We start from the raw sequence: 18,609 nt of genomic DNA, 5'->3' as shown, positions 1-18,609 counted from the left end.
TTTCCCTCATGGTTACATATAACTTGTAATTTATCTCTGTTGATTAAATCAATGACAGTAACTAAAAAATTAACCTTAAAAATCAATTTAAAATAGAAACAAAGACCATTGTGATAAAGATTAGTGCCCAAATCATGAATCCTCCCCTTTAGGGTTGTCTTCAGTTAACTGTTGTAATATTTCAAATTCTTCATTATTGAATGCAAATATACCAGAGGAAGTAAAAAAAGAATTTTTTTCTTTTTAAACTTCTAATTTATTATTAGGGTGTGTCATACAAGATAAGATGTAAGAAGTTAAATATTAGGTGATGATTCTATATTTCCACTGCAGATTCCAGAAACTGAACTCTGGTCATTAGGTTTACATGCTGAAGCATCTTAGCAGCCTCCATCTAAAACAAACAAAAGGTTCTTTCCAAAGAAATATTAAATACCATAAAATTTATTAAACAACTGAATGAATGCCTATCAATATATTATATGTCCTTTTTATTTGACTGATATTTATATCACTCTAATGATGTAAGGCAGTCTTACTTAGCCCTTGACCTGTGTAGACAGCATATTGCCACACGTGGTAGCTTGAGAATATGGAGCATTCTACTGTCAATTTTATTTTCAGTCAATTAGGCATTATTTACAGGTGAAGACCAGAAGGTAGACAAAGTTGAAATGGAATGCATTTGGCACCTGAATATGTAAATTAAAGAATTACTGAAGTCAATTAAAGGGTTTGAATGTTCACATTAACAATAATTTCCAAGAAAGTCCCATAGCTTTAAAAAAAAAAGTATCCAGGTTGAACAGAGAGGGCAACACGTGAAGATAACATATAAATATCTACTAAATTATGCAAGGTTAATTCCAAGCATCTAGTCAACCAAAATATTATATTCCTAACTTGCTATGTCTCTCAAAAGTCCCCAGGAACATTGTTGATTGCTGTATATTGAGCAAGCATCTCAATAATAAAAAGAATTGTTTTATTCACGATGGTGACAATGCAAGCAGAGTGTCTTAGTCATAGTTTTGATTGTAGTGATAAAATGCCATGGTCAAAAGCAACTGGGGAATGATTTATTTCAGCTAAAACTCTGGCAACACTCACTACCACTTAAGAGATTCAAAACCGGAACCTGGAAACAGAAACTAAGGAACTCATTGAGGAATTCTGCTTACTGGTTTGATCCTCATGGATTGCTCAGCCTGTTTGCTTTCATAACTCAGGACCACCTAAACTGGGATGGCAATGCTCACAGTGAGCTGGACCTATTCACATCAGTCATTAATCAAGAAAATGCCTGACAGACATGCCAACAGGCCAATCATATGAAGTTATTTTCTCAGTGAAGAGGCCTTCTTCCCAAATTACACTAATTTGTATCAAGATGACCAAAACAGCAACAACCAACACACAGAGGTTCTGTGTCAGTATGTCACTAGTATGAAAGAGTGTATAAGGATGGTATCCTAGATACTGTTAATTGTCAACTCCACACAGCTTAATATCAAGTGATAAGGGCATTCTAATTTGAGAAATTGCTCAGATCGTATTGACCTGTGAACATGTTCCTTGGGGATTCTCTAGATTGTTACTTATTTAGAAGGGCCCAGTCTACTGGCAGGGGTATCATTCTGTGGGAATATGGCCCTGGCTGTATAAGAAAGCTGACTAAGCTGGATCCTGTGAGCAAGCTAGCAAGCAGAATTCCTTCATGGTTTCTCTTTCAAGTTCCTGCTCAAGTTAATGTTCCAACTTCCCTCAAGGATGGGCTGCAATCTATAACCTAAAATAAAGCCTTTGCTTTAGTCAGAGTTTATTATTACAGCTGAGAGATGAAACTAGAATAAATGGGAATGGAGTGACCTTGGGGAAGACTAGCATGTGACCTTAAAGATCTGTAAAGGTCATTTTGATAAATTCAATGGGTAGGATGATAATGCCTTATTTTGAACACACACAGGAGTCAAAATGAATAGATTGAAAAGCAGCACTTCTACCCCCCACTGTGCAGGGATCAGCAAGACCATTATCAAGACGCTTACTCTCTGTAAAATGGTTTTGTCGAAATTATTTTTTTAAGGGCATCATTTCTCTTGGAAAAACTTCATTACTAATTTGCCAATTGAATATCCCATAAGATATTGAAAAGCATTAGTGAAAGCAGAGTGAGTATTTTGATTTAAATAACATGTGCATCCCCGTTGTTCAATAATAATAGGATGGATAACATCTACTTTAAATTTTCAAATATAATTTATGGTGATAAGACTGTTAGGCAGCAGATGGATGAGATTATGGGTGATGTGCATACTGCTGGAACTCAGGTAATTATTGTGACATATTTTGCATAAGGTTATGATAATCTGAAAACAAAGTAATACTTCTTTTAAAAAACAGTCAAGGAGACTGATTAATGAAACTCTGATAGAAGAGTTGGTATAAGAAGTGGTCTGAGTCTTATGCTGCAAGACTTCTGGTTTAGTTTAGAAAATTTCCCTTCTGAACAAGTGCATCCTGGCAAGGCCAGAGCAAAGAGGGAGCTGAGGGTGGAGCATTTTAGGATTTAACATTGAACAACCATAAAAAAATACTGGCCAAAGTAGATAAATAAGTCCTGGTTGATTCATCGACTCATTTGTGCTATTTCTTTAAGTAAAGTCAAGTCAGATATTCAGGGCTTCAGTCTCATTATATTCTGACTTTTTCTTCCTGTATGAGGTCTTCTGTAACTTTAAAGTTAGCATATTTACCTGATATACATTTTGCTTCTGTGGGTTTAGTTTGCTTCTTTCATTATTCTGTCGGGATGAACTTTAGCTGATTCTCCTGCTTTTAACTACCTGAAGAGGTCATAAGCTAAACTCTGAAAAAACTTTACAAGACCTTGTCACTAGCAGGTGTCATGAGCACATAATTCTGTGCTTCTCTCCAGGCCTGCAGTCTGCAATAGTACCTATCTGTGAGCAGAGGTCATTAACAACAAGTTTCAGTTTGTATCTGAGAAGAAAAATGTTATGCAATAGGTCAAGGAGAGAAGATGTTATCTCAGATAAATATTGTTGGAATTTTTTTTAAGCAACAAAGAACCAAATATTGCAAAGATGTGACTAAGTAAACTTCAAGCTATATGTGCTCTAAGTGAAGTCCGACAAAGGACACCCAGGATCCAACACAGACAGTGAAATCAGAAAAGGACTTGATAGGCTTACCATAGAACTTGGACTACTGAACGGTTAAATGAGTTAAGTTAAGTCTCCCAAATCAGGAAGAACATTAAACTTGAACTACTGAACGGTTAAATCAGTACAGTCCCCCAATTCAGGAAAAATATTAAACAGAAGTCCAGTGAATAGCCGTGTGCAGAGAAACATTGGTTGGAAAGCAAATGACATCTGTTTATAGTTCCTCTCTGCTTTGCATATGAGACATGAGAGTTGAGTGAGAAAAAGGAAATGAGTGTTAATTCTGCACTGTCCAGGAAGACCTTGAATCTCTATATGGGGGGTCTGCCTAGCATCTGCAGACCAATACCACGTCGTGAATTCCCACCAGAGAGTGACATAGAGAAGGATCTCACTATACTGAAACAAATGGACTCCCATGTCAAATACTTCACTGGGTCTGGTATGCTTTCCTGAGGATGTGGTTCAAGGCTCTGAAATCACTGTAATATTCCTGTTTCTTAAGGTAGGGGTGAAGAATTCCCCCCTAATTGTTCAAAGATCTCTTGACCATGGACATTTGGAGATAAACAATGTGCTAGATGTGCCTCACACAGGAATGTTCTCTAAGCCACTGTCAGCACAAAATTCAATACTAGTTTTCAGCAATGAGAAAGGTAACAGTACCGTTCATTACTGAAGTAGAAAGTGTATGGGGGTGGTTTATGAAACTACCATCACTGGTAACCTTATATCCATGGAGATATTTGGTTTCAGTTCCAAATATGTAACTCCAAAAGCAGTCTTGAGACAGAAACCTCTGCCTTGATATTAACAGATTAAAACCTTCATTTATGCTACTTTTGGGGTTGAATTATGCCTAAGTCAATAAACAACTAAACCAAGCTGTGTGTGCTTGTATACACCCATCATACCAGCATCCTGGAGGTTAACTACCAAATTTGGAAGATTCAAAATTCTTGTTTTACCTGAGCAATGTAATGAGTTCCAGGATAGTCTGGGGTACTATCACGGCCCTTCCTTATAAAATGAAACTGAATGAAACAAGGGAACAAAACACTATGGGAAACTAAGTGAATGTTATAAAATTTCTGCTGCTTCACACATATTTCATAAGTCTCCACAAGTCCTTTAGTCCTCTGAATAACAATGTGAATCTATGGGCATATACTCCCATTAGCACCCTTCCCAAGAGCTTCTTTTTTAGCTGTGCTTTTTTTCCTTCCCTCTCTCATGCCTAAAACCCTAAGAGACTCTATCAGATGGAAAAGCAAGGCATCAAGGCTGAAGTCTTATTCTACTTTATGACTGATAAAAAGAAATCCATTTTCTACTAGTAAGACCTCATTTTGTAAATGATAAGCATCCTGTGTATTCAAATATCCTTCAGGCCCCCAGTCACAAGAACCCCAAACTTGCCAGTGACAGCTTCTTTATCCTGAGTGGAGGCTCTTAAAGTCTGTGAGTGTCTTCATGCTTGCTTTTGCCCCTACAAATTAATCTTGTAATACCCATTTTGAAAGAGGGATGGGAAGCTTTTGACATATGTAACAAGGACTTGGAGATCCTCAGATGAAAGGAGTCTCACATGTTGGAAAGCATTATCCTTTCTGCATGTGTATTTCCTCCTATGGTCTAACTGAGGGGAGGGATTAGGGGGATTAATTGCGCATATGATCTGTCTAATCTGTTACGGCAAGCACAGAAAGCTCTTGACCTTCAAGAGCACCAAGTAAAACAGCCTGTGCCAAGTTTCCCTAGCTTAGTGAATTGTATCAATGAAGGCTGAGCTGGGCAAGTAAAGGCTCTGCTGAGTCCCTAGAAACTAAACTGAGAAGTGGAAGAGAAAAGGAACAGCTGCAGAAAAACACCGAGATCCTAGGACAAAAGAAAACACATTTTAAATACCACATCTCTCGTATTAAGGTGGTTTGAAGAGTGACTATATGTCAGAAGTTTTATATATATATATATATATATATATATATATATATATATATATATATATATATATATTCTGATATGTTTTACATTTTACATCCCTTTAACAATTAAGGCTTAACTACTCCATCCTCTGAATTCTTTAGTCGTACATAAGACTCAATCATCTGTTACTTCAGGCTGTTGTTCGATACCTAAAAAGAAGTTCCCTTGTAAAGAATGCCAGGATCATTGCTGCGAATGTCAATAAAATTAAGAATTATTAATGACAGATACTTCAAACTGCAAGGTGAGCCCTGCTTTCAGTATCTGTCCTTTATAATGAAGTTTATCCACCAATCCAAAGAATTTACTCTCCTTGCTCAATGAATGTTGAAAGTGGCAGTACTTTCTGCTCCTGTTTGTAGCAATGACTCTTGGGCTCTGACTGTAACCATCCTTAGCTTATCCATTTATACATGTTTTCTACTATATTATGTAAAGACAACATGGCTTCAATGCCAAGCTCAGTTGGAGTCAGAAGTTAAGTCCCCTATACTCTCCTTGTATAGCTTGCATAGCTCCACAGACAAAAACAGTTAGTCCAATTTTCTTTTATTTTTCATTTGTAATTTTTGTGTTTTTGTGCATATGTATATATATGCATATATGTATATGTGTGTGTGTGTTATTGTGTTCGTGAGTGTATAAGTACACAAGAGGTAACCATTCACCCATATGTGTTGGAGGACAGCTCTCAGGCACCAATCTGCACTATCCACATTCCTTTGAAGCAAGGTCTACTTGGTGGTTCTTCTGTCTCTACCCACTGCTACACCACCCACTTAGGAGAGCCTGGCATACGGATGACCTCGGCATACGGATGATCCCATAATATCTGGCTTTTCCATAATTTCTAGAAATTAAACCTCGGTTCATCAGGCTTATGTGAAAAATAGTTTACCTCGGCCATCTCCCTATCCCCCTATTTTTCTCTGTTTCTTACTGCTTAAATGCTTTGAGATCAAAATACTAAAAATGTGTCATTTGTACTCACAGCTGTGTGCGTACATCATTTTTAATAATAATTAAAATGGCATACTCCTTCACAAAGTATCCTCTTTAAAAGTAATATTATATTGGACAAGAGAGACATGTGAATGGTGACACATTCGATGCAGCATGCTCTGACAGATTTGAACCATAAATAGAAAAATACAGAAAGCTGGGACTAAAGACTGATAGCCACTGGAATCATTTGCTTTTCATAGCAAGTGATGGCCTTGCTATTTGGGTATTCAGAGTAGAGAGACTTCTCAGTGTTTCTGGTCAATACTGCATGTTCTTGATGCTTCTATCTCAAAAATATATTTATATTATATTATGCATATAACATTGTTATTCTGTGAATTTTTAAATATATAGTGCGTATGTAGGGTTTTGATATTTTAAAACAAGTTATTCAATAGTTTACTGTGTAAACCTAAAGAAAATGCCCCCAAAGAGAATGGCACTTTTGTTGGAGGAAATACGTAACTGTGGGCTTTAAAGTCTTCTAGGCTCAATCTACGCCCAGTATTGAAGACAGTTCGCCTTCTGTTTCCTGTGGATCAAGAGGTAAAACTGTCAACTCATTCTTCAGCACCATGTCTGTCTGTGTGCCACCATGTTTCTCATTATAAAGAAAATGGACTAAACCTCTGAAAATTATGAATTTTCTTTATAAAAATTGCTGTGGTCATGGGATTCATTCACAGCAACCAACTAAAACTCTCTCTCTTCTTGAGTGAAGGGTTAACACCTCAGTTGTTCTAAAACCGAAAAGCCAGGAGCAAGACCATCCCCTTCCTATCTATCACAATTTGTGCAAACACATGAGCATGAACAGCGCATAAAGATCTAAAGAGGAATGAAAATGCAAACACATCCATAAACAGTGATCTGTAAATAAAAAAATAGGACTTGTTAAGATCATGATTTTAAGTAGATCCTAGGACAAATAAAAATGTATCAAAAATAAAGAAGCCTCTAAAGTCCCAATGAAAGCTTCACAGTGTTACACAGCATGATACTCTGAATGCTCATTGTTCTTTGTCACAAATAAAATCCTAGCGCCAGCATACAGTTGTCATCACTGTGTATAATGATCACTTCATTTTTCTGTGTATGAGGACTCAAACATTGGATAGACATTCAAAGCTTTCTCTCCATGAACTGAAGATGCTTAGGAATAAAACTAAAATAGCAAATCCATACTATTGATTCAGGTGAGAAATGCAAAAACAAAGCTTAAGACAAAAAAAACCATAGATACTAATGTTTATATAGCTTGCCAGGGAGTCAAAAGAGTCTGCTGTGTGGATGAACTGTACCTTATCCAGACAATGAACCTATCCCCGAATGTGACCAAATTTCCCAGCACAGCAGAAAGATCCTGCCTTTAGCAAAGAGAAATGTTGAAAGATTCGCATACTGGGCATCTACAATCTACATCTAAGTTTATCTTCAGAGACAAGGTTTTCTAGCATAATTGCACAGCATAGTGTCTCCCAAGTACCTACACTGCAGAGGAGCATAGTGCAGTTTTGACTCTATTTAACTGTCTGGACACTATCACACTTTACTAATTAATATGAGACGAGTGTTACTATCATGGCCTCCAATCCCCCAAAGACCTTCTATCCTACGCCTGCATTCCCACCATTAATGCTTTATTTATATGCGTTAAATGCTGTCCTCTACCCAGTGTCTTCATTAGAATGCAAATTGTACTGAAACAAATATCACATTAAATAAATACGAACATATTTATTGTGTCATTTTTCTTTTACAAGAAATATCAGATGAAAGGGAGAGTATTGGGTGCCTAGGACTGGGAAAACATTGGTTTGGGGGTAAAATGCTTTAAAGGAAGGTTAATGTAACCTTGATGGCAGAGCAAATGAAACAAACACAGACAGCACCATCATCCCACGCTGCTTTATCTGATGTGGGTTTTGTTGTTTACACCTCTGAGTACCACAGCCTTATTTCATTCCCGTACGCTACAGATCCATTTCAGAGTCCAATGAATAAATGTCACACTCTTTGCTTCCCGCTTATGGAACTGACTCCAGTGTCCTCCAAACATATAACAATCAGTAAGCATCCGGCATTTATAGGAGTGAAGTATGAGTTAATGAATATTAAATAATAAGATAAATTGGCAAGTACTGGATCGTTTTGATTCATGCAAGTGATAACGTTTATATATATGCATATATATGTTTATATTTCAAGGTACATGAATCAGAATACATAAAAATGTTTGTAATTTATCTTGATTCTTAATATTTATTAATGTATGATACTAATAAATTTTAGTACACACACTTGTAAATTTTTAATATATATTTATACTGAGGGTTGAGTAAAGAGGAAGTATTAGAAATAAAAAATGCAAGATGATAAATACACTCTTCCACCCTGCTTAAAGTTTGTTTTCTGAATAAAACAACCTTGTGGTGTCAAAGTAGTTTTTAATTTCTTTCCTTTGCATTTTTCCCTGTTTTTCTGATGAAGTCATTGCAGATGTGTTGATATTTCAAGCAGACAGCAAACACTGAAGGCTGACTTAATCTAGACCTTGAAGGGCCGAGCACTGCTCTCTTTAGTTCTGCAATTTGTCCATGAGAAAAGGAACAGCAGGCCAATCTCACAGGCAGCCAACCCATTATCCTTTTCTGTGTCTTTGCCACCTTGTACTAATTGTCCTTCCAGCTGCTCCTACTGATCCTAAGGCTTAATAGAAGTCTAAAGAAGCTATTTTCACTGTGGGGCAGATGACAAAGAAAAGGAGCAAGGGGTGTTTAAACTGTTTAGGGACAAAACCTGAGAGGATATTGGGTAGAATATAGCACACTGGGGTGTGGCCCTGTAAGTAGAGGAAGAAGGTTCCCTTGAAAGTTTAGAAATATGGGGACCATTCAGACACTACACGGTTTAAATTTTAGAAACACCTTTAAAATAAGTGAAAGGTATTTTCTACTCTCGCACCATAAGGAAATCCATCTCATATTATTGTCAAAGATGATATAAATAGGTTTTTAGAGAGAATGGGTTAGGAATTGATTAGTGAAATCCTGCATGTTATTGTTACATATGTTTTCTGTTTGTGCAGGGATAGATGAATAGATGAATGGATAACAGAACTGGAATTACTTATTGATAGTAAGAATAAGATAAATACAAATAAAATTATCTGGAGTTCCAACTTAGAAAATACTATTCTGTAATTAAAATTATACTGATAATCTCAATATAGAGAGATCAAAGTTTACACCATTAGCTATGTTTATGCACATTGATTTATTAACCAATTCAACACTTAGTATGTACTTACTTAGTATGCATTATTTTCCTCAGGTGTTGGTCACAGGACAGTGAATATGGTGTACACTCTCTTGCTAGTGACAAGAAGAGCTGATTTCAGTCACAATAAGACCAGCATACCGATCCGATCTTTAGACCACCGTCACACCAACAGCTTCCTTCTGTTTCACAGTGATTAGGTAAGGAGAAGGTTATTTTATGTGCGTGGACACTTGGGATCTGAATTAAAGTCTCCCAGTTGTACGTTAGAAAACTCAGAATCACTCTGAACTGTTCAAAATTTGTCTCCATTATTTTCAATGGCTGAAACATTCTGTATTGAACAAAATGAAGAGAACAGAGAAGAATAAATCACATTTAATTGATCCATTGATCTTTTAAACTCATTGGTCAAATGTCTTTGGATAGGACGCTGTTTACCCTTAAATAATAATATATTCTATGACGGTATGTAGACCTTTGTTAGATATCCATGGTGCTAAATCAGGCAGAAGTTTGCAACTTAAGTTCTGATATCTTTATACAAGAAGAAGCACATTTGAGTAATGATGGCATTTTGCTGCAAACAATACTTTGAGCTGATTATATATTTTTAAAATTCGAAGTTGATCTCTGGTTCTTACAGATATTGCCCACAATACGTGAGTACACATATGTGTGCATGGTCACATATTCTCACCAATACAAACCACATTTGTATATGCTAACACAATGAAGTTCTGAATGTACCATGAATCGCAAAATTTGGACTACACGCATACAACTATCTTTTCTCTCATCACTGCTTAGAAACCCTTAAAGGCTGACAACAGAGGAAGTATGTAGCTCTCCTCAATTTGAACATATGGCTTGGCAGTGCTGAGAGTGACCTTGTGTTAGATTTTTACCTGCTGGCCAGCCATTCTTACTCCACTGTGGTCATCAAGACCTAATGCCTCCTTAATGACAACCTTGTCTCATTCCTGGAATGCTAATGGCCCTACCTCAAGAGACAGCTTTCCTATCTTAGCTGGAACACAAACTCCCTTAGCTTCAAATATTAATCAGAAGCCTGTGGCTAATAATAATCTGTCCTTCTCATTTCCAATTTCAGTGCCTGATGACTGGAGCAGGTTGGGAAGTACTAAGGAATCACAGATTAGAATGATACTTCAAAGCTCATTTAGCCACCCCTCCCAGAATACACATATTGTACATTTCATTAATTGACCGTTCACATGTGGTAGGTTTTGTAAATGATGAGTCTAAAGTAGTTTCTTTTTGCCAAAGGAACAAATAAACACCATTTTGGTTATATAAGCTTCCACACTACTAAATATTCTTTTCAGGAATTAAAGTTATGAAAATACCATTTATTGGTCCTGACTGCAGAAGGCATGGATAAACATCAATTCTCCATATTATATATGATAAGTTTTGATATCTGTAAGGAAGAGGCTATCTAACTCCCTCTCTCTCTGTCAATTTATAGATGAACAGAAGAAGGTAGAAAGAGGTCTATAGTCTCACAGAAAGGGAGTTATTATTTGTCAATTTGAAATTTCAGAGAAAAGAAACTCTATTTAAGAATAACAATAAGACCCGGGTGGTGGTGGTACACCACATGCATTTAATTCAGGCACTCAGGAAGCAAAGACAGGCAGATATTTGAGAGGTTGAGGCCAGTCTGGTCTATAAGAGCTAGTAGTTCCAAGACAGCCAAGGTTGTTACACAGAGAAACCCTATCTCGAAAAACAAACAAAACAAAACAAAACAAAAAGAATGACAACACATTTGAAGAAAAGACTTCTTAATTTTTTAACAGCAGCAAAAATAAACAGCCATGTTGTTAAGTGGGATTATGTCAGAGTACACATTCAGTGTTGCCAGCTTCCTTCTCCAACATTTTGTCTAGAATTTCTAGAAATGATAGATGGCCAATGAGTTTCAAATGCAATAAAGTGCTACCCTTCTATGGTCACCCACAAAAGTTTGTCACATACACAAACAGAGGACAAAAACAGCAGTAGCCATATGAAAATAGAGTTCAGGGTCCTTCTTTTGCCTTTATTAAAACGTAACAAGGAAGACTTATAAGTGTTACGTAGGGTTAAGAGTACAAACTAAGTATGTCCCTAGTAAGAAGTAGCCCTCCATTATCTTTAGCGTTTCCATCATTTGCCGTGGAGATTGCTCCAAGACAGAAAGAATTATATTTATTATATGTATGTAGCCTTACTTTGCTTTTGGGTGGTGATGTGCCTTCTTTACCTTAGCCTCTCATCATTATGTAAGAACATAACAGCTGTTCTGTTGCTTGGTAGCTTGCGGGAGAATTGTCTGTATTCTGTCAATCATGTTTTAAATAAACGCTGATTGGCCAGGCAGGAGGTGTAGGTGGGAAAACCAGACAGGAGGTGGAAATGATGCAAGGAGAGCAGGAGAATTCTGGGGAGGAGGAAGTTGATTCCTCCGACTCCTGCCTAGATCAGCAAAGCAGCAGGCTGTGAGCTGCCCTACTGAAAAAGGTACTGAGCCACATGGCTAAAATAGATCAGAAAAATGGGTTAATCAAGATATGAGAGTTAGCCAGTGGAAAGCCAGACCTAATGAGCCAATCAGCATTATAACTTACGGCATCCTGTGTGGGTGATTTTCTCTGGGACTAAACAATTGTTGGGACCTGGTGGGAGGATAGAAAAAAACCCCAACAAACAGGCCCCCTCATGTTACAGTAGCTCTTAGACTTGAGGCAGCCATTGGAGCCCTTGAATTCAAACCTCTGAGTAGAATTAAAAACAATAAATCAAAACACCTCAAAGTACCTTTTAAACTCTAAATGATTAAATCACCTGCAGTTAGTATCTATAGTTGTGATGAGCTGAATTGTGTTGCCCCACATTTGTATTCGGGTGTTCTAGTCACAGATCTGGAGAGTGATTATGGGCAAAAGGACCTTTATGGAAGAAGGGATTTTCAGGAAGGCGCCAGTTGAATATGACTTTGGACATTATCAACAAGAGAACTGTGGACAGTGAAAAGCAGCCAACAAAGATGGGTGAAAATGCAAAGAGGAAGACAAAGGTTGGCCATTGGCAAATGGAGCTTAGATGTCTTGAGAGGAGGAAAACTCACAATATCTGGAACATTGTCTTTACCTTAGTTAAAATCACAAAATTTTACACAAATTTTTTTTCACAAAAAGTCACAAAATCTCTGATTTCTTATTTGAAGGCCACCCAAATAATAAATTATTCCTATTATAGTTGAAAAAATATTTTAGATTTATCTTGAGGAAATCTATTTTCTGGTGAGTGACACAATTTTGAGAAATTTTGACTTGTCATACAGGATCCTTATAAGACAAGAAATACTATCATCCCTTGATGAAAAAGGGGAAGGTCATGGATTTCAAAGCTCATGAGGCTCACAAGAACCTTTTACTCTTCCAAGATATATTAATGATCAACAATTGTGCAAGGGGATAAGAGTGTTCTGATGGTGCAGCAGCCCATACATTATTCATGCTCTTGGAAATAATCCCTAGTGTCTTTTTCTGGAATGAAATTCTGATAAGATGAAACAAAAGAGGAAGGGTTTAATTTGGGTCACATTTCCAGGATACAGTCATCATGTAAGGAAGGCATGACAGCAAGATTTTAAGGAGCAAGCAGGTCATATTGTAGTCACAGTATGGAAGCAGACGAAGACAGTGCTTAAGATGGATGCTGGTGCTTAGGTAGATTTCTTCACTTTATATACTGTATAACCCCAGACCATTGAATGATGTCACTCACATTCTGAGTAGAATTTTTTACCTCAATTAACTCAGTCTATCTAATCCCTCACAGACATATCCATAAGCTCACTTCAGAGTAGTATAATATCTCAGCTCACATGCATACTATGTCCTTTTTCCTATGTGATTTGAGATGCCTGTCTGACATGGGATTCTCCTCTGTATGCTGTGAATACCATTGATTAGTAAAGAAACTGTCTAAGGCCTGTGGTAAGGTAGAGTAGAGCTAGGGAGGGAAAACTAAACTGAATGCTGGGAGAAGAGAGGCTGAGTCAGAGAGAAGCCATGTAGCCCTGCTAGAGCCAGACAGAACTTTATATGGTAAGCCACAGCCATGTGGCAATACACAGATTACTAGAAATGGGTTAAATTAAGATGTAAGAGCTTAACCTATTGTCCAAACAGTATTACAAATAATATGGTTTCTGGGTGATTATTTTGGGGCTGAGCAGCTGGAAATTAACTGCCAGTCTTCTTACAACACCTATCAGTCTGACAGATATATCCATCATTCCAGTTAAGTAATTTCACCAAGGTATATTAGTGTGGAGTTTCTTCATCTGTCACTGACTTCTCCATTGTGAATGAATAAAAATAGACTTATTAGGAATAGTCATAAACCAGTGAACACCAGTACCAGTTGGTATATTAGTTCAAAGGTTTTTATCTGTCCAGAAATTCCACAGGGGTTGACTTACTTTGCCCAATGCTATTATTCATTTGTATTTTGCTTTCAGTTTGTTACCATCTGTCATGTGTGAGGAGTAGGTAACATACATTCAGCATTTTAAATAATAAACAAGCTAATGTATGGGCAATTCATTTTATAAAGGAAAATATTGTCAGGGGTTAGATGCTGCCTCCACTCACAAGCTGAACCTTTCCGGGCAATAGCCTGCTGTTAGATGTGTTTTCTTTTCTTCAGGTTTAGTGTCAGAAGGATATTTTCTTTCTCATGACATCTTTTTAGTCATGGTATCATATACTATTCCATGTGTGTTCTTTTTTTTTCCATCATGATAAACCAATGTGTTTATTAGGTTTATTTACAAGAATCTGCGGCTAACTGCAAGCGCATTAGTGATTCATAACCAACTACAACACTGAAATGCCCACTCTTCTTAGGTGATAACTCACAAGAGCCACAAACTCAAGCTTTCTACGGGGTTTGCAAACAGCTCCACAGGTAGGAGGATCTCTCCCCCAGCAGTTGTGTCTTATATTGGTAACCTTGGGGAGGTATCTTGTGAATCCTTTAGCCTCAGGGACTTCCCCAGATTTGTGAATAGTTTATTTCTTTGGATGGTGAGCCTCCCAGCTCCCTTGTAGAGGTAACGCTTCCATTCTGGGAAAAACAAACAAATGGCTTTGGGCTGATTAATTTTGGTCAACTTGATACAAACTGGAGTTGCTGAGAAGAGAGAATCTAAGTAGATAAAATGTTTCTACGCCCCACTGGCTGTTCTGAAAAGCCATCTTTGCATTGTTCCTGGTGCTGCTCGGTGCTCGCTGCAGCCGCCTTCGCCGCCCGCCTCCTCCTCCTCCTCCGCGGCGGACTCCGGCAGCTCTCTTGCCAGAGTCCTCGAACTCGATTCTTCTCGCCCTCGCTGCAGCGGATCACCGGCGTGCCCCACCATGTCAGACGCGGCCGTGGACACCAGCTCCGAGATCACCACCAAGGACTTGAAGGAGAAGAAGGAAGTTGTGGAGGAGGCAGAGAATGGAAGAGACGCACCTGCCAATGGCAATGCTAATGAGGAAAATGGGGAGCAGGAGGCCGACAATGAGGTAGATGAAGAAGAGGAAGAAGGTGGGGAGGAAGAGGAGGAGGAGGAAGAAGGTGACGGTGAGGAAGAGGATGGAGATGAAGATGAGGAGGCTGAGGCTCCTACGGGCAAGCGGGTAGCTGAAGATGATGAGGATGATGATGTTGACACCAAGAAGCAGAAGACTGACGAAGATGACTAGACAGCAAAGGACAAGCTAAACTAAGGCCACCGTGACCTATTCACCCTCCACTTCCCGTCTCAGAATATAAACGTGGTCACCTTCGAGTAGAGGAGCAGGCCCCGCCCGCCAACAGCGGGCAGTGCCACCCACAGATGACATGCGCTCTTCATCAACCCACCAAAACCACAACATGAATTTGCAACAGGGGAGGAAAAACCAAAACTTCCAAGGCCCTGCTTTTTTTCTTAAAAATACTTTAAAGGAAAATTTGTTTGTATTTTTTATTTACATTTTATATTTTTGTACATATTGTTAGGGGTCAGCCATTTTTGATGATAACGGGTGACCAGACCAGCCTTCAGAGCGTTCTCTGTCCTACTTCTGACCTTACTTGTGGTGTGACCATGTTCATTATAATCTCAAAGGAGAAAAAAACCTTGTAAAAAAAAACAAAAATGACAACAAAAAAACAATCTTATTCCGAGCATTCCAGTAACTTTTTTTGTGTATGTACCTAGCTGTACTATAAGTAGTTGGTTTGTATGAGATGGTTAAAAAGGCCAAAGATTAAAGGTTTCTTTTTTTTTCTTCCTTTTTTTGTCTATGAAGTTGCTGTTTATTTATTTTTTTTTTTTGGCCTGTTTGATGTATGTGTGAAACAATGTCCAACAATAAACCGGAATTTTATTTTGCTGAGTTGTTCTAAAAAAAAAAATGTTTCTACAAGATTGGCTTGTACAGGGGTTCCCAGGTGTCCAAGGGAATTTCCCCAGCTAGGTCCTTGGGCAGTAGAGGAGAGTGTGCCTGAACTGGCCTTCTCCCGTAGCCACACGGATGAATATCTTGCATATCACCATAGAATATGGCGATGGATGGAGACAGAGACAGAGAATCACATTGGAGTACTGGACTGAGCTCCCAAGGCCCAGATGAAGAGCAGAAAGAGGGAGAACATGAGCAAGGAAGTCAGGACCGCAAGGGGTGCATCCACCCACTGAGACGGTGAGACTCATCTAATGAGAGCTCACCAAGGCCAGTTGGACTGGGACTGAACAAGCATGTGATCAAACTGGATTCTTTGAATGTGGCTGACAATGAGGGCGGACTGAGAAGCCAATGATAATGACACCAGATTTTGATTCTACCGTATGTACTGGCTTTTTGGGAGACTAGTCTGTTTGGATGCACACCTTCCTAGACCTGGATGGAGGGGGGAGGGCCTTGGACTTCCCACAGGGCAGGGCACCCTGATTTCTCTTAGGACTGGAGAAGGGGGAGAGGGAGTGGGAGGAATGGGACGGAAATGAGGGGATGGTAGGAGGTGGAAATTTTTAATAAATAAAAAAAAAGTTTGGCTTGTGTGCATTTCTTTGTGATATTTTCTTGCTTAACTATTGATGTGAGAAAGCTGATCTAACTATAGATATTGGCACACCTCAGCAGGCAGTTCTGGGTGCTATAAAAAAGAAGGATGAACAAGTCATGAGGACAATCCAGAAAATAGCATTCTTTCAAATCTCTGATTCAGTTTCTGCCCCCAGGTTCCCACCTTCAACTACTCACCTGAATTCCTTCAGGGTTGGACTGTGATACAGAGCTGTAAGCTGATATAACATCTTTCCTCCACAAATTTCTTTTGGTCAGTGTTCTATCACAGAAACAATTCTTAATAAAACAAAAATAAATAAAATACTATGGTTTTAGATGTACTATGAATAACAATTGCAGACTCCCTTTATCCTAAAACAGAGATGTGCATGAGAGTTACTTCCATTCTTTGCTGCTCCATAAAACATAGTTTTTTTTTGTTTGTTTGTTTGTTTTTTTTTGTTTTTTTTTTTTTTTTGGCGCACTTCATGCTGCACCACAACTGACAGGCAGGTGGATGTCTTGAATATGTCTACCACTTCATGTCCTAGCTCACACTTCATATGGTTAGCTGTTTTTCTTGCAGGTTTTCTAGTGGATTCTAATCTTTACTTTCAAGGTATTATACATAGATAGAGCTTATTTTCTCTCCTTATGGGAAGAAGATGTTCAAATCTGTTCATGATTTTTACTGGGCTGTTTTCTAATATTTTAATATGATTATGTTTTCATATATGTATATAATTATACATGTAGACAGTTTTGTGTGCTGCACACATATTCCCCCAAGTTGGAAACTTGTTTGTATACCCTTTTATAATGTTTATGTTCCCATTAAATGAAACTTTTCTTATTAATATACCTTTTCTTTAATGTTCCCTATTTGGGTCATTGGAGAAAATATTTTGCTCTTTATGCTAATACAGTTTCTACAACATGTGCTAAAATGTTATGATTTTGCTATTCATATTTAGTTCCCCCATTCTACCTGTCTATATGCTTTTATTAAATGATGATTCCTTTCCAGTAAACTGATCACATTCCCATCTAAATCACACCACACAGAAGAACTCATTAGTGACTTAATTTAATTATCTATATCCACACTTAGAAGGCACGTTTTAAAGCCTGTTTTGCACCAGGTACACAGCTGTTTTTCCTATAACAAACCTCTATCAGTAATTCCCTTAGAAGATGATATGAATCCCAATGTTTGTAGGATTATTGTATTGATTAACTCAGGCACCTGGCTTATTTTGTACTCTATGCAGAGAATATTTATGCATTATTTTCTTTAGTTATATGTATCAAGGAATAATATTTAAGTTTCTGTATGGTAGAGAATAATTAAAATGAGGTAAGCTACTGAATACAATGAAAAGCCCAATACATAGCATCCTAAGGAGGAATGACCTTCATACAGGCATCTGTGTATCCTTCTGTATGTATATACAAACACATGTGCATATAAACATGGATGCACACAAATTCACACCCACCCCGCACATACATGCACACAAGCCCACCTCATACACTTTTACACATACATACAAAGACATATACAGAGAGAGAGAGAGAGAGAGAGAGAGAGAGAGAGAGAGAGAGACAAACAGACAGACAGACAGACAGACAGAGAAAAATAGACAGAGAGAGAAGGAGAGTTTGGCAGATTTTGATGATCCATATTTCTAAGAAATAATGCTGAAACAGAAACTGGAACAAATTCTTCTTTCATTCTGACTCCTATTCAATAATATCTGTCGCACACATTGCTGGTTATCTAAGAAACTAGTATAAATGATTTAATGAATGGCTTCCCATTGGTATCAGCAGATCTTTTTTGCCATGTAAGTGAGGTTTTGTTCCCTTGCTCTCATTTTAGAGACTTTAGTCCCTCAAGAATAAAATATTTAGTTAGTGACAAAGAAAGATTAGTATTATATTACCACATATGAGTGAAACCAATAATGTATGAATTAAATTGTTAATTGAAAAAGACCTACCTGCTACAAGCATCATTGTTTACTAAGTAC

The 18,609-nt window shown here is 37.8% G+C and overlaps 1 protein-coding gene across 1 annotated transcript; it reads left to right on the top strand.

The window, feature by feature from the left end:
* The first annotated feature begins 14,713 nt into the window (after positions 1–14,713).
* On the top strand, positions 14,714–15,799 carry LOC148120034 (prothymosin alpha). The gene has a single exon (XM_087896181.1). The coding sequence runs from the start codon at positions 14,894–14,896 to the stop codon at positions 15,224–15,226; it is 333 nt and encodes a 110-aa protein (XP_087752307.1). The 5' UTR covers positions 14,714–14,893; the 3' UTR covers positions 15,227–15,799.
* The last annotated feature ends 2,810 nt before the right edge of the window (positions 15,800–18,609 follow it).

This window comes from Myodes glareolus, chromosome 13 (assembly GCF_982192425.1).
Source record: "Myodes glareolus chromosome 13, mMyoGla1.1, whole genome shotgun sequence".
NCBI lineage: Eukaryota > Metazoa > Chordata > Mammalia > Rodentia > Cricetidae > Myodes > Myodes glareolus.
The sequence above is the reverse complement of the archived record's forward strand: the minus strand, read 5'-3'. Positions and strand labels throughout refer to the sequence as shown.

Excerpts from the sequence above, each read along its gene's own strand:
- LOC148120034 (XM_087896181.1), top strand. The coding sequence starts at position 14,894 with ATGTCAGACGCGGCCGTGGACACCAGCTCCGAGATCACCACCAAGGAC.